This window comes from Oenanthe melanoleuca, chromosome 6 (genome assembly GCF_029582105.1).
Source record: "Oenanthe melanoleuca isolate GR-GAL-2019-014 chromosome 6, OMel1.0, whole genome shotgun sequence".
NCBI classification, from domain to species: Eukaryota; Metazoa; Chordata; class Aves; order Passeriformes; family Muscicapidae; genus Oenanthe; species Oenanthe melanoleuca.
In genome coordinates this window covers 29314551-29334655 of record NC_079340.1, presented here as the reverse complement: position 1 = coordinate 29334655, position 20105 = coordinate 29314551, and the positions used below count along the sequence as shown (strand labels likewise).

Genomic DNA, 20105 nt, shown 5'->3' with positions numbered 1-20105 from the left:
ATTTTTTTCTCCTGTGGTGGGCACAGAAGGGTGCTCAGCTGCTGGGTAGAGAAATGAAAATCAAGAGGTAGCAGTTGGTTTACACCTTAATTTCTTTCTTTTGTGTGAGTGTGTTTCTGTAATTCAGATGTAGGTACAAAGCTCATATAAATACCAATAAGGATGAAAACTTGTACATCACAACATAAACAGTAAATGTGCTCTTGGCAGGTTTTTCCTCAAGAGGAAGGTGCAGTTATTAACTTGTGTTTAAAAAAACAGCTTTTCTTCTTCAGCATTTACAATTTTTGCACTACACATGCATAGACTTTGAATCCAGCCTTAGTTTTGTGTGCAAGATTCTAAATGCTGTAAAGTAAGGATTTGTGGATCTTCAGGTGTTTAACACACTGGTGTGAGTTTGCTTCAGTTCTGTGTCTTAATACTTAAAGCCATCACCTGCTTGGTTTTGTTGAACCTCTGCTGCCTCCAATGAATGAAAAATAAGTTATTACACATTTTCACTATACATAATTTGAGCAGGATACTTCTATCTAAAGGTGATGTATTATTATTCTTGACAATAAGTTCAAATCAGATATGTGGCTATTTTCTTTGTGAGGACATCAGGTGCCAAAAAAAGCAGAACTACTGTATTTTTTTTTTTATTTTAAAAAATTATGTTAGAAAAGTTGCTGATTGTCTTAATTTTGTTTCAGCTTTACTTCTGGAAGCTCAGTCAACACCGTTTCAAATAACTCCTTCAACCATGGCAAATATTGTGAAAGGCCTGTATACACTACGACCAGGTAAAAAGGAGAAATGTTTGTACTCATCTCATCTTGTGGTTGTCATTTGTTTGCCAAAATGTGTCTGCTCTCTAACTAATGCACAGTTAACAATCAAAGTGTGTTTTGTGCATCATAATGCTCAGTTCCACCCTGGTTCTTCTTGTCTATCTGTCACCTGGGCAAAGTATCATGTGAATAGCAAATACTTTCTAAAAAACACAACCCAGTCCTCTATTCTGAGGGAAGATCCATTCCTTCTCTGTAGAAATAAAGAAGAAAGGATATTAATGAGACAATCATGGCAGAAATTTAGAATTATTGAAATGGTGAAAGTTGAATTGAGAGTCACACTTCAAAAAACCAGATCTTTGGCAGGAGGTGAATGACTGTGTTTTATGAAGCTGTTGTTTTGTTGGTGTTGCTTCATGGAAGAGCTTAATTTAACTTGTGAATGCATTGTGATGTCTTATGCTGCAACAATTATATTGAAAAGAAAAAGGTGTTGCAGATTTTAATAAATTTTTACAAGAATCTTGTGAATTTTGGAGAACTGAGGAGTGCCTTACCCTGTGTTTGAGAGGTTTTTAGAAACAGGAAGTGTTCAAAATATCCATAAATAAATGGTGCCTGTTTCCCTTCCTTTTCTAGTACTGACAGTTTCTTACTGTGGTGTGCCTGAGAGAAGGATTGTGCCTGAGCCTCAGTCTATTTTTGCAGTCCCCATTTATGGAAATAGAAATAAGAATGAGAATCATTTACAAAAGCTTTAGTGCAGTTTTTGGCATGTGTACAAACCAGGAATAGAGTGGACTCTACATGTACAAAATGCACTTTCTGTAAGCAAAGATTATTTTAACATCAGCAAAATTAATATGCTTCCACCAATTTTAAGGCAATGCTAATTTCAGTTTTAGAAAGTGTTCAGGACCAAAGATAGGAAGTGTGTATACATAAGTGTAAAAGTATTACTCTTTTGGAAGCAATTCAGGGTGGTTGTTCCTTGACCACACTTCATATTGTAAGTGATGGCCTTGTGATTTCACAGTTTTCTGTTCCAGATGATCCCTGTCTAAGCTTTGGAAGATCAGTGAGAGAAATGCATGAATTCCTTTGAAATGGAGATGGAGGAGTAGGGTTGTATGATGATACTACTGTACTTTTTAGAAGTAAGGCTCAGGGGAGAGAAGGGTACATTTTGGGAATAAATTTTCTGCAGTAAAGTGTTAGAATCATTATCTAATTATCCAAATGAGTTTGCTGATCATCAGTTGCCTCTCCTTAAGAGTGTCCAGAGACTCAGCAGGTCCTGTGAGATGCTGCAAGAACTGAATTTGTTTGATGATGAGACTGAGAAAAATAGTAATTCTGTCTGCATGTAAACATCTGATTTCAGCAGTCTCATTATTTGTTCTGCTTTAAGGCATGGTTTCTGTGGATTTGGGGGTTTTTTCTTTTTCCTTTTTTTTCAATTCAAGTTCCTAATATGTATTCAAAATAGAGTTACATTTGTCAAACAGTAACATTTTCACAAAATATCTCTTCCATGTATTTTGCTGTTGCTTTCTCTCTTCTTGCAGAATGGGTACAGATGGCACCAGCTTTATTTTCTAAATTCATCCCAAATATTCTACCCCCTGCTGTGGAATCTGAGCTTCAGGAATATGCTGCTCAAGACCAGAAACTTCAAAGAGAGCTTATTCAGAATGGATTTACTAGGTAATAATTACTAATCTTCAGTGATTGTGCAGGACAGTGCTGAAATGGTAAAAATGGATACACCTAAAAATACTGAAGAAATAGTTTAAGAGTTAATAAAGAACCTTCACAATTCAGTACCTGAAATATGGCCTTATTTTAAATGTCTTTTGAGCACTAACAGCCCTTCAGATGGTACCTAAAGAGTAGATGATTGTAAGGCCTGAAATTTTTTATCAGGTTGCTTGCAGTTCATGCATCCCTGGGTTTTGGTTGTGTTTCTACTGCATGATCATGTTCCTTTACTTGGACTGTTTATTTTCTGTAAATTCTCCTTTATTCGTGGTGCTTCTGAAAATGTCAGTTTTCTCTTTACTCCACTTTCAGAGTTATTTATACAGGCACAGTGTTCATTTTAAATAGGCCTTTCCCATCTGAATATTGAATTGGGAAGGGGAAAGAGGGAGAGGAACAAACAGTAAAAGTCACTCCAAGAAATATTCATACTGTAAATTGTTCCCTCTGGGCAGTGCCTATTGCTCTATTTTTCTGCCCAGGCAAAGACACAGCACTTTTCACCATTTCTGCAGTACTCTGACAATTTATGATCAGGCTTGTGCTCTACTCCCAAGAGGTTCATTTCTTCATAAAGGGAAAACATCTTCATTTTTCTTGTTACCTGTGCAATGCTGAGAATCTGGCCCTGTAGTTTGAACACCCACTAGATGTGGGTATGTTTAGTGTTGGGTGTATTTCTGGATTTCATACCCTGTGGTTTTCCTCAAAGGTCATCTCTCTCTTTAAAGCTTGGTAAATTATTGAGCTTCAGAGCTCTACCATTGACCCAAATGCAAATGATGTGGTGCAGACTGTTGAGAAAAAAAAAATTTTGAGAGATAAGCATAAAAATAAAACCATAAAACCCTGGGCTGAAAAAAGCAGTGTATTTGGCCCAAGAAATAGAAGTGTGAGACTTTGTGACTGAGTGGGCATATAGTGCTGACAAAAGAATGTAATGTACCGAACAAAGCAAAAAAAGGGAACAATTTGGTGTTGTCAGACTTTCAATCTTACTAATTCTGTAGGTGGCTGATAATAGTTCTGCTTACCAGTGCATTTCACCAGTTTCACACGCTTAGAGAACTAAACGTGACATTTCTATATCCACAAAACCAACTGGTTTTTTGAAATGCATTTTGCCTTGCAATAGTCAGTGTCCCTTACTACCCTTCCCAGCCTTTCATAGAGTCTCTCCTCCTTTCAGAACCAGCCAAAGAACTTCACAGCCAAATCTCTCCTTTTTAGGTAACTGAAGAAAAAACATTTTTCAAACCAGTTGGTTTTGTGGGTATAGACTGTTAGTACTTGACATGTCACGTTTAGTTCTCTAAGCAGTGTGAAACTGGTGAAATGAACTGGTAAGCAGAACTGTTATCAGCCACCTACAGAATTAGTAAGACTGAAAGCAATAACCATGAGGAAAACAGTTCAGTGAGTGTATTCAGCAGCAGTAATGGCACAACTGCTTCTAGCTGAAGAACAGCTATCAACACCATTAATAGCTAAAATCTTCTGCTTAAAGAGCAAATGTTGTCAGCTCAGAGTCTGTAAGATTCTGAGCATCTGTACAGACTGACAAATGCAGAGTTTTTCATATAGTTCAATAAAGTTTGGTGAGGAGTTCAAAGTGAGGAAAACAATTTTATGCATGTTTTAAGCTCCAACTGTGTATGAGCATTTTTCCTCATCTTCATTTTGTAAAGAATTATCCTATGAGATCAAGCCTACAGTCTGTAGCAAAAGGATGAGCTAATTTAATCTATGAAATTTACTTATACTTTGATAAATGGAGATTCCTGCAGTGGTAATACTGTTACTATGTCTGCATTTTGTTTCTAAATCTCTAGAAGAGATATTTCTCTGAGGTATTTATTTCCCTGTTGTTTTGAAGATCCCAGTATGGTTGGGGTTGGTAGGGACCTCTGAAGGTCCAGAGGCGCAGGGACATCTTTAATTGAGGTTTTAATGAAAACCCCTTTCTGTGCCTTCTCCTGCAGAGGTGACCAGTCACGCAAGAGAGCTGGAGAAGAGTTAGCTTACAGTAAGTACAGCTCCAGCCCTGCCCTCCAGCAGGTCCAGCCCCTCCCAGCTTGGGCATTCAGGTCCTGGTGGACTTCTGGGTTCTCAGGGTGGGGAGGTGTCAGAGGCTGCATCTCCACATGTAACAGCTGTCTGCAATCCAGCCTTTACCATGCCAAGAAATAATACAAACTGCTTGGATGCAGAGCTGTTGGGGAATGGTTTCTGTTTGGGTGTGTTGTTAACTTCTGCTCATTTTATGGCCCTCTTACCACCAAGTTTCCTCATTTGCTTTCAGCTGAGTATTTATTCCCTACCATAAAATGGCACACAGTTTTATGATGAACTCTTATCATAGGCTGAAATGACTGAATGAACATGGATGGTGTATCAGCTTCTGTTCACAGTGTGAATGTTTTGCAGGCACAGCTGTGTTTTGGGGGAAGGGTGGCAAGGGACATCATGGGGAAGTTTAATATGAGAGGATTTCTTAACTTCTTCTGTAATTTCAGATGGCTCATCGGCTTGTGCAAGCTCCAGGGGATACAGATAGTGAATATACTGGATCAGCTTTTATTCCTAGCCAGAACAGACACTGGAGGAGCACAGGTGGTATCTGGAGCCTCCTTTGGCAACTGCTGAAACTCAAGCTCTGACACAAAGTATGCCTCAAAGAAGAGTTTTGGACCTTCTTCTTTATATATTAAAATGTCAGTTGCTGCTACACTTGGGATGACTTTGAAAGACAAGATTCCCTGGTCTGGCCTATTAACAACCTCTTCTTCTGCAACCTTTGTGAGGAATGCACCTTGAAAAACAATCCTTTCAAAGTGGAAATGGGCAGCCGAAATCAGCAGCTTCCAAAAGCGTTAGAATGGAAGAATCCTTTTTGCACTCTTTTCTTAATATTAAAGACATTCTTAAAATTAGTTAACAAGTCAGTGTATTAGATTTTAAACTTCAAGTTATTTTCTGGAGCTTCTACTTAATAAGAATAAAGTTTCATTATTTTGCAGTATTTGTTTGTTAGTTTAAAGCCTGTCACCTTCCAAGAAGAGTTGGTCCCATATAAATGTATCTTCTGTCAGGGAGTTTTGAATTCCAGATTTTTCTTTTGTCTCTTTTTTATTAGTTGGTATTTTGAAATCTGTTTTCTTATGTGTTTGTACTCTGTGCCTTCAGCTTGTGCACTTTGCAACTTTACAGACCATATTTTGTTGCTGCAAAATGTGTTCTTGAGGAAAAACTTGATGTGAACAAACATGCTGCAAAGTTGCACTTTTCTCTTGCATTAATGGGAAGTGAAAATAAGGAGGAAAGAAGAAAAGTTGAACCTATCACCATCACTAATAGTGACTTGAAGTTTGTCCCCATTTATTTTTCACATGTATTAGTGTTTAATGCAGGGACCAACTCTTATAGAATCCCCCTCAATGACTTTTCATTGGCCTCAGGAGCTGGACTGGATGATCCTTGTCCCTTCCAACTCAGATTATTCTGTGATTCTATGATTCTATAATTGCAATAGATGGAGATGAGAATTCCAGACTGAACAAAACAGCAGGATGTGGTTTATGTTGTGCTCTGTAAAAACTCTGTGGGCAAAACTCTGCAGTCTGGTAGCTCTGCAAAGTGCATCTCCATCAGCACAAGAATTGCACTGGGCTGAACAATGGTACCTGTCCAACATCACTCTGTGGCTCCTGTGCCACTCCTCCTGCTGGGGGGTGTGATGGGGCTGTGGATGTAGTCAGAATCAGGGATTTCAGGAGTGATATAAAGTGTGCATTGCCCATCTGCCTCCAGTGTTGTGTCCTGGAGATCCAGCTGAGCCCATTCCCGAGGGATCTGGGCCTAGGGGCTAAGTCTGCTCATTGACATGTGGGTTTTACTCAGCAGTATGGCTAATGCAGCTCTTTTGTGAGGGGAGAAACATACTTGAAAATGCAGTTTGATTACAGGGTTTGGTTTTTTTATTTTTTTTCATTACTATGGAATTTTTTTTATCACCTTTAGTTATGAAGAAAAATAGGTTGGTAATACAAAAAAAAAATCTTTCTGAAGTGAAATAAAAGTTTCTTCAGTTTTGTCTGGCACAACTCTTATGCCTGTTTTAAAAAAGCAACACAAAATACCAACAAAACTGCTTTCATGCTTGTATGGGTTCATTACAAAATGCAAGAAAAAAAAGAAAAAAATAGATGCGGCAGGGACAAAGTTTCTTTTTGTTTTGTATCCAGACTTTATATCAATGAATTTAATTCCATCAGTGTCTCATCAGCCACTTTGGCAATGTGGTTTGGTTGGAGGGTGGGGGAGGAAGAATGAGTTTGACACTGCTGGGGTTGACAGATTCAAATATGATTTCCCTATGTTCTTTCTTTGTATGTTTGCAAAGCCTGTCTAATTTTGAGGAAGTGTTTCTTTTCAAATTAAGACCTAATGCTTCAGTCTTTTGTGTTCAATGTAGAACAGTGCCAGCAATCTGAACTCATCCCCAGTGGTGCAAACCAAGCCACTCTGAGAAGGGATTTTCAGGTGTTGGTAGTGTCTCCTTCAACTTTGTTATCAGCTACTGAGGTTGGAGCAGGATTAGATGAAATCGGGGGGGTTGAAAATTTTGGTGAAGTGTGTGGAAAAATTAATGAAGGCTTATAAGGAACAAAAATAATTTGCCAGCTTCCAGGTTTTCAAAGTTTTGGCTTTAAACAAAAATAAAACCTCTGATAGTGTCCTTAGCTTTAAAAATCACTGTCTGCTGAAATGGCAATATTCTTGAGTTAAGAATAGATGCATTGACCTAATTTGGTTAAAGTTTGTTTACAACTTCATTTCCATCCTGGTTCACACAGTACAGTAACCAAAAGCTCTGTCATCTTTGTCAAGTGATCACAGTTTTTCTCTGGTCTTAAAGTGATTTTACTGGTTCAGGTTTGTAAATAACATGTAGTGCTTTTGCTTCGTGTCTGAGGCAAGGGTTTAACATTCCTTTTCCATTGCATTATGTTTGGGGCACAAACTCCTAGAGTGACAATTCCATCAAAAGGTAAAGCATTCCTGTCAGTGTGGTCCTGTGTATGCACTGAGTGGGGCTTGGATACTTCTAGTCCTGTGTAGCATTGTCACCACTGGCCCCATGCCTGAAGAATCTGTTTGTCAAGCACTGTATTATGTTGTAAATTTGGCATTATTTACATAATGCTGAAATACTGTTTATCTGTTGAAGACATTATCATTGTGACTGAGCATGGAGCAGAATACAGGATACTATACTAAATTATTTTGTTTCTCTGTAAACTTGCATTTTACTTACAGTCAAACTAACTCAGCCAACTTGAGCATTGGTACTGTAAAACCACAATTACCAACAGCATGATCCTAACTTCAGTATTTAATTTAACCAGATAACTTGTGGTGAATCTGTTGCATCTGTAGCTTACTCTGTTAAGCAGTAAAGTTGGTTATACAATGGGTGTCCTCTTTATGTTGCACTGGTTCTATAGCCAAGCTTGCTACATTAAAATATTTTTAGATTAATTTCATTTCTTTATTTGAGAAGTTGAAATATTTAAATTCAGCATGCTGACTAATGGTTGGCAGCTGTTGATACATGGTTAAGATGGTCATTGGTACAAATAATGGAGTGGGAGTCTAACCAAGTAAGTACCAAACTCTTCCTCAGCTGCATCTCCTTCCTGCAGTTGTTGGGGAAATGTTTACAGATTAATGCATTGAAGAAGTTTTTGACTCCTCTCATTTGATAGAAGTATAATCAGCCAGATTCATCCCTTTTAATTTGTCCCTGACATGATTATTTACTTTCTAAAAATTAAGAAAACCAAACGAAAACCCCCAAGAACTACAAAGGGCATGTTTTGAGTGACTGAAAAATGTTTCTCATGTACACTGTGACAACCTTAGTGAAAGGACTATTCTGTAGAACTATGGAATAAAAAACAACCACTTGAATTTGACTCCTGTCATCAACCCAGCTCCAGCAGAGAGAAAACAATTTTGATTTGGTTTGGTTTGGTTTGGGTTTTTTGTGTGATGTCTGGACATGCACAAGGTATCCAGAGGGCACTTAGTTCAGCTCTCAGTGTGGGCCTTTAGATTCAGTTAACTGCAACCATTCTGGATTTCATCTGGGATAAACAAGGATTTTCTAGTAGCTTACAAACTTCAGGTATTGGTAATCATGGCAGGTGTGAACCAGTTGTGGACTTACTCTGGCAGGTATCATTCCAGTAACAAGCCATGGGAATTCACTTTGTAAATTCAGCACAAGTCAGTGTGATACTGGCCCAACAAAATATTTTTATGTCCCTAGTGCCTGTTAAGAGAAAAAGGCTGGAGAATCTAAGTTTCATCCTTGTAGCACTGAAATAGAGTGGCTTTGAATGGGGAGCAAAGTCACCTGTGAGGGGAAGTTGTGCCCTCTGTATCAGGAAGGACAGAAAATCAGCCTTACTGCATGAGCTAAACAGGACAAACTTGCTGAAAACTTGACAAAGTGCTTTGTGCTTTGCTAGAGAGAGTGAGGGAAAGGATTAAAATAACATATCTTGATCTACCTGGAATGACTTGTTAAGGGGATTCCAAAATTCCATAGGCAATGAGTGCTCAGAAATCTCTTCTGGCTGCCTCTGTCTGGAATGCTCCAGATACACTTGGTTAATGTTCTTCTTTCTGAGCTTCTGCTATCTGACCTAATTAGCACAGAACAGGAATGTTGACTCGCTAATGATGACAACAGAATGGATTTGGTAATAGCACTTATTGCCTCATTAGTATTGTTTTTCAATTAGTCGTTCCTTAAGAAAAACTGTTCCAGTTTCTGTGGTGACCTGGGTCAGCACCGGATTCTGTTAGAGAGCAGCAGATAATTTATTTGTTATTACTCGTGGTTTGCACCGTTTGCCATCTATCAGCAAACTGGATGGTTTTGTGCAGAGAGCAGTTTGTACATTAATCTCAGGGTGGTTGCAGATGCTGCTCTGTGGATGAGGTGCATTGCCAGGATGAGAGCTCCTGTTAAGGCATGGCATAGGAGGGGTCTGAAGGCTCTGCTGGGGTGATCCCTGGGGGAAGGGTCACACTGTGCAAACATCAGTGACCATGGAGGGAATTGCACTGCCAGCAAACACCCCAAATGCCTCCACACAGGCACTGTGGGAGAGCTGATGGGCTGTAAACTCAGCTCCACATCTGTTCCTGTGGCAGGAGTGGCTGAGCAGTGACACTCAGCCTGTGTGAAACAGGTCAGGCCTTGAAATCTAAGGATTATCTATCCTTGACTCAAATTCCCTGTGTGGTCAATGGGAAACAAAAGATTTCTCCAGCAGGTACCACACATCAGTAAAGGGATGTGCTCCCAGATTTCTGGTTTGGGGTCTCAGTTACTGGCCATGGGCTGCTGGTACTTGAACCCACCTCGTGGAAGGAGCTGGAAGCAGAAATTGGCAGACAGGACCAGTCCTACCACTGCCAGAGCAGAAGGAAAACAGGCTTGTTTGGTTTTTTTCTTAATCACTTCTGTATTAAGTCTTTATTGAGCAGGCACCTGCAGTTCCCAGTTGCTTAGACAGCCTCAGTTGTTTCAGGTACACAGTTTGGATGTCTGTTGGAATGGATCTGAGGCAGAATTCCATCCAAATAGAATAATCATTTCCCTTAAAATGCAGAGATGTGTCATACCTGGTGATTATCTACTTGTTTTGGAAATAATCTCATTATCCTATTTGTTCCCTCAGTTACGACTTCAGAATGCATATTCAAGTGAAATGTGCTTTTCCAGTTATGGCTCTGATCTGCAGAGAATGCCATAGTTACAGATATGCAGGGGAGAGACACCCATAAAGTGAAATCCTGCTTTCCATACTTCTGTTTCCTGTTTCCCTCTGGCAATGTAACATGGAATGAAAAATTGCATCTTCAGTTCATTCATGTTCTGGCATAATTATGTTTTATTATTTCTTTTTTAATAATTCCCAGCATTGAATTTGCCTTTTCTTACTGACTGCTGTATACAAGCTAACCCTTCTTAGAGCTGTCTGTCAGAGTGCCAAGATGCCATTTGTGGGTAGTAGCAGCTCCTCCATGTGAAAGCAGAATTAGAATCACGTTTTTCCTGTTCATCCCTTTGTAAGTCACTGCAGTCAGACGTGGTTTGGAGCTCTCACCCCCTTGCTGAGTGAAATGAAGTGCTGCAGCTCTTTGTAGCCAATGTTCTGCATTCCCTGGGTGCTGGCACAGGAACCTCACATTCACTGTTCACCTCCTTGTCAGCTTGTTGTGAGCACAGCAATGAGCAGGACCCCGGTGTGGTCAGTGTGATGGTGATCTCTGTTGGGAGCACTGTCTGTTCCTGCTGTGTAGATTCCCAGTGCCAATTTCTTCATGTGGAAAAGTGAATCCATTACAGGAATTGCTGGGCAGACCTAAGGGTGTGAACTCTCACATCACAGGTGACAAAAGTTCAGGTGGAAATTTGTGGTGTCACACTCTGACCTGCTGATGAACTGGGGATTTCCTTGGGTAAAAGGAAACAAGAAAAATTTTAGCAAAACATTTCATCTACTCTGTTCAACAAAGAGTTTCTGCAAATCTGTTTTAAATTCTCTGAACTTGGACTGACAAGCTTATAGCTTGCCAGGTCCTCTTGTCAGCTTGTTATCCTGGCACCTGAAGGTCCAGAGTGAAGGAGACTGAGCAGAGCAGTGCAGCAGCCTCAGCAGTTGTGGCTGAGCTTCCTCATCCACTTGCTGCTGTTTCATCTACAGGGCACTTCACATTTGCTTCTCTGATTGTTACTTTAAAATACGCCACAGTCAGTGATCTGCAGGTGTCAGGAATCACCTCTGAGGCACATTTACCAAAGCCACCGTGCCCCTCCTGAGCTATATCATCTCTGGGCTCTTGTAAGAAATCAAAATCGTGGCTTCCTGTTTCCAAATCCAGGGCATGGAGGGTCTGTGTTCAGCTGTGCAGGGGCTGGGTGCACTGTGGTCCCCAGGTCTGCAGGAAGATTTTTAATTACAGATGTAATTTAAAAGGAGAGCGTGTGTAGCCCAGGGCTAATTTTCAGGGCTGGGAGGCAGTTTGCCTAATAAAGGGGGAAACAAAAGATTATCCTTTGCTCTGTATTTATATAAGTGAGCAGAAAACAGCTTTAAGCTGTAGAAGAGCAGGTTATCTATTAGAAAAAACTTCTTTTTTCAGGTTGGTGAGGCCCTGGCACAGGGTGCCCCGAGGAGCTGTGGCTGCCCCTGGATCCCTGGCAGTGCCCAAGGCCAGGCTGGACACCACAAATGGTGCTTGTGCTTCCTTTTAGCCTTTCCCAGGGCAGGACAAACCACCCTTACACTGATTTAGCTGCTCTGCAGACAGTTGTTGGTTGTTTTTGAAGTATTTCAAGAGCTCTGTTGATTTTTAAAAGCATCCTGAAAATTGAATATATTTGAAGTTAGTTCCTAGGGGAGCTAATTTAACTTTCTGCTGGTTTGCATCCTCAGAGTGACTTAGTTCAAGATTGCTTTAGTCTGATGAATTCTTCTTCTTTTGAATACAAACAAATGCTTTGGCCATTATTATATTATTCCCTTTGTTTGTGGGCTACATATACACAGGAAAAAGCCCAACATGTCTGGTTGCTTTTAATTGAACCATGTGACTTATTTGATTTTTCATCAGTCAAATTAAGGCTAACAAAGTGAATTTAAAGCAAAAGGAGGATATTCATACAGAAGAAATAATTCTTCTCTTGGCTAGATAAATTTCAAACAACAGGCTTGGCCCTCAGTATTAATCTCTGAGAATTTTCAGAGTCATAAAGAGCTAATAAAAAAACTCCTGAGTCATGTTGGACATGACAACTCATGAGCAGAATGGAGGGAGCACTTCACCACTTGGAAGAGCTTATCTTTGACCTCAAACTGAGACTGTGCAAAACTTGTGTGTGCCCCAATAGGCACATTTCAGTATTTTTTAGCTGCTGCAGTGTGTCACCTGAGTTGTGTCTGAAATCTGTAACTTTCCACGTGGTTTTCAAATATTGTCTCTATTTCAGCTATGCAGTGTCTTCTGGCTGGGTGATGCTGGACACCTTCAAACCCCCATCTTCCCCCCTAGCAGAGTCTGGACTATTCTGTGTGTCCCCAAAAGCACAGGAGGAAGGCTGGACAGGACAAGACTGTTCAGTTAAGGAAGAACAGCGATGCACCTAGACAGTCTCTTTGTCTTTTTCTGAGGAGAAACATCATGACCTGAGTTCCTCTGGGTTTAGTAATCCTGCTCTGTGCTTCTGGCTGTCCAGATGTGCTCTGGAGAGCCTTCACACCATGTTAGGGCTGTCTGCATCCTTCCCCCTCCAGCTCCTGTCCTTAAGTGCTGCTCTGGAGTGGGACATTCATTGCTGCAGCTGGCTGAGGCTGCAGCTGTCAAGGCAGCTTCAATCTCTCTCCTGTGTGGATGCTGCACTGGCAATCCTTGAGCAATGTTGCATTTTAATTCCCCTTAATGGTTATTTGCAAAATGGATGAAAATATTGACAGCTTGATATTTCAAAACAGATTGAAATCTTAGGTACTTCGAGCGTCAACATAATTGCTTTCTCGGGAATGGGGGAATTAATTTAAATATATTTAAATTTTCTACCAGCAATTCTGGTCTGTTATTCTCTAGGTGTTGCTGTGCTGTCAGTCAGGTTCTCCTGATTTCTAGGTTCCAACATTGTGTGATTTTCTTTTGCTGTCACTTTTTTGTAGCCCACTTCAATATGCATGAAGTTGCAGATGAGTTGTCTCTGGTTTTATTCTCAAGTCATAAAAACCTGTCACTTTTTTCTGCCTTTCACTCTGACTCAGAGCTGTCAGAAAGGGTTATTCCCGTTTGGTGGAAAATTCCTGGAAGTTGAAGAGATAAAAACACCCAACTTTCAGTAATCTGCCAGATTACTGAAAGACACTGGGAGGGACTCTTTGGGGACCTCTGTGTGCTGAAGATGGATGTGTGTGGCCAGCCAGCAGTGCTTCAGCATGTCAGGGGTTTGCTTCACCTCAGAGCAGCTTCTTGTCCATATTTCAATAAGCAAATATCCTTTAATTTCCTCTGAACCACAGAACAAAACTGCAGCCCAGAATGAAGTGGTGTTTGTAGGGAAAGCAGTGAAAGGAGGTGACAAAAACCAGTGGTGAGGGATGCCAGGGGTACAGACCAGACTGGAGTTCTGCCCCTGCTCAGCTCGGGAGGGACTTCCCTGCAAAGCACCAAATGCTGCAGTTCTGAGCTGAGATGTTTGTGCAGGGAGGTGCTCAGACATGTGGCTGCATCCAGTCTTGCAGAAGGAAGGGAACAGCACTCAGCTGTTCTTTAAATTATCCACAAACCAACTAGGGGTGTTGTGCTGAACTGGGACATGTGAAGGATCCATACAGACTTTGGTTAGACAATGAAATCCACAATTTATTAGAGTCTGCTGAGGTCTGTGACCTCAGAGAGTTCTTGGCAGATAATTTCCCTCACCAAGAAGTGGTGAAGGAGATGATGTGGGCTCAGCTTGCCTGCAGTGTTTTCTGAGCCTTGGTGGTGGAGGGTGGAAAGGTTTTCCCTGAGGGAATGGGCTGTGCTCACAGTTCTTGGGGGATGGCAGTACCAAAACAGCTGAAGGAAACACATCTGTGGCCACACATTGCAATATCTGCCAAACACAGATTGCCTGGTGCTCCTTGGGCCACCCCTTGGTGCTGGAGTCATAGTCAGGGGATTCTCTGGATCCCTCAGGGAGGAATCAGGGTGCAGGGATTGAATTAAAGCCTTTGGATGGATTGAAGTATATTAAGCCACTCACACATAAAGTAGACATGTAAGTAGAAGTAAGTCAGTAGTTTTAGGGTGGGTTCTAATGCTTTTAGTAAGTGAAAGGTTTCAAATGCCAGAGTAGCAGTGAGTGTTCTAGTGAAGGTTGAAACACACTGACATCTTTAGTGGAGGCTCCAGGCCCACAGTTGTAGACAGGACTTATAATGGAGTTATAGTGAGAATATTGCTTACATTTCTTAGATAGAACACAATAGATTGTGTGTGTAGTTCTATACATAACCTGGTGTGCTAAGAAACTAGAATTCTAATAGGTTAAAGAGTGGTGGTCTGAGCTTGCATCTCAGCTTGTTAGAAAAATCCTATATAAGAATATGTATTGGGAGTGTTGTTGCTTTTAGCCATTGTGGCTTTTAGCCATTGGCTTATTGCCACTGCATTTGCTTTGCTTTACCATTGCTTTTTGCCATTGCCTTTTGAGACTGGTGTGCTTTGTAGTAAGATGTGCTTTGTAACAAATAACCTTTTTAATTATTAGCTTCTCTGCTTAAGTTACCTGATGAAGAAGGAGCCTAAGAGCTCTGGAGTTGGTGCCCAGAGCACTGGAGGTCAAAGAACCTCACACCTTGACCCCAGAGCCAGCGTGGTGCTGCTGAGGAGCAGGTGAGGAAAATGCCCAATTGCCTTGGGCAGAAGAGGAGAGACAGATTTCTCCATCAGATAACAGAGCTGCCTGGCCTCTGGGTAAATACAGGAAAACCTGTGGGTTCCAGCAGCAGCATAATGTTACACAAAATTAGAAAGATCAGGACTTCCCTACTTGATTCCTCCAGAAGGATTTGTGGAATTGTTTTGCAAGGGTCTGTCAGACCAGTAACTTGTGTGAGGAAAAGCAGGTGCAGTTATTTGGGTTCCTTTCAAACTCCTAATTATGTCCTAACTGTAAGTGCTGGATGCTTTTTTGAATTGTTCATAAATTGCATTAGTCCAGCATTAGCATTAATTTTGGTGTTATTGAATAACTGTGCTTTGTGCAGGTCATTGAGTTACACCACGAGAAATCTCATTTTAGGGGAAGGAAAGGAGACCTTGTGACTGGAACAAAAGGTCCCCTTCTGATAATGCCTTAAAGTTATTTATCAAAACTCACTGGGGGCTTTCCCACAAAGGTACACATTGCCTGATGCTGAAAGACACAAAACCAGGCAAGGGAGAGGAATTCTGCTCTGAGCCCTCCCTGAACCTGCTTCCTGCAGGGCTGGATAGACACCAGCTCATGGCTCTTGGAACTGCTAGTGCTGATACCAGCATAGTAAATCTATGCTTAAAAAAATCTCATTTTCAGGCTCCTGAGGGTTTCCTCCATTTTTGGTGGCCATGACCATTGTGACTTTTCTGAACAGAGAGGCAGCAGCTGCTGAGTGATACCAGTGACAGCCCATGGGGTGGCTGCTGCTCCAAGGTCTCTGCAAATACATCCTCTGCCATCCCAAAATTACTCACAAGAATTTTCTCTCTGTGTTGGTCAAAGTATTTTATGACTGAAAGGCAGCCTATATAAAGATTTGTTCTGCAGGCATCTTTTAAAAAAAATTAAAAGAAAAAAGGTTAATCCTTCAATTCCCCCCTGTATAAGATCTGTTACATGTCTCTGCCTTGGTAACCACTCACAGGAACTTTAAAACTGTCTAGTTGGATACTTAGAAATCAAGCTCAGAAATGTTTTTTGTTAGGTATTTGATCTTCATGAAGCCACTTGGATACTTATTTTTAATGAATTGATTATTTTGAATTAATTTTACCAACTCTCTGCTCACGTTGCTCTGTTGAGATGAAAAGGTGGTGTGAAATGACTTGCTGCAAAATCCTGGCCTCAGTAAACTTCATGTTTTTGATTGGAAGAAAGGTGAGCAACAGAGCCTAAAGGCTTTTTGATTTGCATTCAGAAGTTCTTGATTGATTGGTTTCTAGGGGATTACCCAGCATGAGATGGCATCTGTGCTCCAGTTTTGTTCATGGAATAGTCTAGATTTTTATCTAAATTCCTGGAATCAAAAGTATTTATAAAACACATTTCATTTCTGTTATTGATAAATGCACTTTATTTTAGACCTTTAGCTATGATCTTGCTCAAACAGAGGCAGATGAGAGCCAGCAGACAGACATTTGTTTGATCAAAGGCTCTCTGAGCTCTGCAGTAAAGTGCAGGATGATTTCACCTGCTATTGAGCAGTGCCCAAGTGTGTACCTGAAGTGACAGCTTCAATAAACACAGCAAGTAACCAAGGGCTCTGAAGTTCTTTGGGATTCAGAAACGTGTTGGTCTGCTTCAGAGATTGTACCCTGAGCAGTCATTAGCAATTTCCATGGACTGTCTTTGGGGCAAGCATTGTTCCAGCTCAGTGTTCCTTATTTTGTAGTGCTGACTACACATTCTTCCTTTTCATTTTGGGCATTTATTTAGTATTAACAAACTTCCTGGTCCCATGCCTCTCACTAAAGATATTCTTTAAAAGAGTGACACAAATTACTGTTGGTTTCCCATTGGCTGTGAATTTGGACTTTTCATTAGGAACTGCCTCAAAAGCAGAGCTTGCTTTAATCAGCTCTTGTCTGGTTGTTTGGAAAGGCTTGCAAGGTTGACTGCCTTTCTCAACTTGATCTGTGCTCACAGTAATGAGGCATCAGGCTAATGAGACCACTGCCATTACAATTACCAGCTTATTAAATCCTAATTAGGGGCCCAATGCTGCCGGGTGCTGAGTGCTGCTTGTAAGCAGCTGTAAATTTTCCTGTGCCCATTTTTGATCTCCAGTTGAAGGCAGCACTTGAAGAGCACTGAGGCTCCCTGCTCACGTACCAGCTCTGTTTCAGTGCTAACAGGGTAATTGACTCTAATGATGCTGGCTGGTGTGTAATGGTCAGAGCTGCCTTTCCCTCCCCTGAGCAGCCCAGCATCCCTGTCATTGTTAAATGGGCTGTGATTCACATGGCAGAAGGCTGCAGGATGCCAAAGCACAATATTTCCTATATAATGTTCTGTGGCAGGTTGTTTTCTGCACATTCATGCACTGGTGAAAGGAGTTTGCAACTTTATTGTTCATCAGTGCCAATTAAATGCAAACTCAATGTTAGCCAGACATGCTTCCTCCTGAACAAACAGCTCAATTCTGTGCTCCTGAGGCTGGGGAATTTTAAATGTGCAGGGTCTCTTTTGGAATCTAATTTCCACCAGACCTTCCCACTGCCTGCTCTCTGCTCTGTGCTGATATTGAGCTGAGCAGGCAGTGTCAGAACAACTGCAGGGCACTTTCCAGAAGTGCATTACAGAGCATTCTCTTGCCTGCCAAGGACTGCTTGTTTTGCTGTTGTTTCTGCCAGGGCAAGGTTGTATGAGCTCTTCCTGATTTTCATCTCATGGAGATGAAGTTTTAGGCTCACCTTGGGCAGCCTGTGGAGCTCTGCTGCTGTGGCAGGTGAGGCTGTGCAGGGTGTGAAGCCTGACAGCAGTGGCTGCTCCCAGGTTTGGAGAGGCCTGCACTGTGCTCCCTTCTCACCCATCACCCCAAATTCTGAGCTTAGGGAGTGCCTTAGAACTGAAACATGAAGGTACAAATGCATCTTGAAGCACATTCTCTGACTAGAAGCCAGGTGGATTCCTCCAGGTCTGCCAAGGCTCCAGACACATCCTCTGTGGGAACTGCCCAGATGGCACAGAACCCATGTCCTGCTTTTACTGCTTCTTTTAGTGAGTGTTGGTCAGTTTGTTCTCCCAGGGAGGAAAATGCTCACTTGCATCTCAGTCCCATTTCTCATTAGCAACCCTGCTAATGAAATCCCACTAATGATGTGGACTGCTAAAAGTTGTTCCTCATCCAACTTGGCCTGGAATGTTTCAGGAATGGGGCATCCACCACCTCTCTGGTCCCCTGCTGGGCACTGTGTAAAAGCAGCAGGGGAAAAACTGGGCTTTAAGTACTACAGCTTAGTCCTAATGATCCTGTATGATGGGCTAAGGGCTTCACTTGTTTCTGTTTTGGGGGATCTCTTATTGCTCTTAAAATGGACTTGGCCTTGTGAAAGAGACTGATCCAGAAAGAATAAATTCTGAATTTGGGATGCCAGCCCCACATGTCAGTCTATTCTTACCTTGTGATGAGGAAACTCACTGTCCCAAAGTAGGAGCCTTTGAGCTGTGAGACACCAGTGATTAAGAGAGTATTTTCTAGTTTTTCAAGCAGACAGATGATCTGCAGATGATGTGGAATTTGTCTGCTTTGCTCCTAAACACTCTTCTCAGAACACCCTGTGTATGAAATGGAATGGGCACTAAATGAACGAGCTGACTCTGGCAGGGTTGGCACATGGAACTGCTGTCCAGCCTGCTTGTGGAAATGTGGCTGTCAGGTCTGCAGCTGATGTCTCAGATGTGATTGATTACCTGGGCAATGCTGGCAGGAGCTCAGCCCTTCATTATGTGAAATTTGGTATTCCTCTCATAGCTCCTCTGCCACTACCCTGAACACAGACTTTCCTTTCCCCACTCTCTGAAAGGCTCATCAGCTTCTTACTCTCTTACCTATCACACCCAGCCACTTCTGGTGTCACCTCCAGAAGCTTTTTTACATCTTCCCCTTTCCTTTATCCCAGGCAAGGGCCTCGTAGCAGTCACCCAAAACCACAAATATATAGGTGTGATGAAGCCTTTTGCTGCCACAAGTGAACAAAATAAATTCATTTCTGCTGTAGAGAGAAGCAACATCCCTTCCCCAGAGCTCTTCCAGCCCTTTGTGGGTCACTGTGGGAATTTGAACATCTGCAGGAGAAGCAAAACACTTAAGAAAAAGGCCACAAGAAAGAAGATTTTAATTTTTGTATCTGGGGTGCTGCTGTTCATCCAGGAGTTTTAAAGAAATGGCTGGAGTCTTCCAATACAGCCCTGGGTTTAGTAATTAGACCCAGAAAAAACGATCAGCTGGATTTTGAAGCCTTCATCCTCACAGAGACATGTACTTATTTGGGTTGCTCTGAATTCCAGAGAAAAACTGGAGCAGTCAGTGTTAGGCACTGCACAAAGCTCAGGAAAATGTGAATCTGTGATATCCATCTCCTAATTACAGCGTTGGATTTCCTGAAACCTTTATTCTCTGACATAACTTCATTGAAAGATCCTGGTTGCAATTAACCTTTAAATGCTTAGGCAATTGCAAGGACTGCTGAGGCCCTTAATGCATTAAGAGATTAGGGATGCCTTCTGATGGCAGGAATTCAGTTTCTGGGCTGTCTGGGAATGGGTAATTTCCATTGTCTCCCCTCTATTTCGATTTTGTGCTGCACTGCTCCTTTGTTCTTGCTCATTTCCCCCAGGTCTGCACTGTCACACCTCCATCCATGGTAAAATGGATGTACCATTGGTGCAGCCAAGGTGAAACCACCTAAAATCGTGCATGAGTGGCTGCTGCTCAGGACAGGCTCCAGGAAAATCTGTGGGCTTGGTTTTTATTGTTGGCAAGTGTTTCTCTGCAAAGACAGACTCACAGAATCCCAATAACCACAGAATGCTGAGAACCCCTTCCCCTTCACCCTGTGAGCAGCAATTGCTGCAGACCTCACCTTTACAGTGGATAAAAGTTCTTAGAAGACTCCACTTACTGCTTGAAGGAAGGCTATTTACAGCTTGGCATCTTTCACTGGCTTGTTCAGGATTGCAATTCACCAAAGTAAATATTCCTAAACTTCTCCAAT

At 41.6% G+C, this 20105-nt stretch overlaps 1 protein-coding gene across 1 annotated transcript in view; it reads left to right on the top strand.

Annotated features, from left to right (window-relative positions):
* Positions 1–8513, top strand: part of CACUL1 (CDK2 associated cullin domain 1) — a 42742-nt gene extending 34229 nt beyond the window's left edge. The window contains exons 6-9 of the mRNA XM_056494854.1: positions 699–788; positions 2348–2486; positions 4523–4566; positions 5057–8513. Coding sequence (XP_056350829.1) covers positions 699–788; positions 2348–2486; positions 4523–4566; positions 5057–5097 — 314 coding nt within the window. The 3' untranslated portion in view covers positions 5098–8513. The remainder of the gene's footprint in view (positions 1–698; positions 789–2347; positions 2487–4522; positions 4567–5056) is intronic.
* Positions 8514–20105: the final 11592 nt, after the last annotated feature.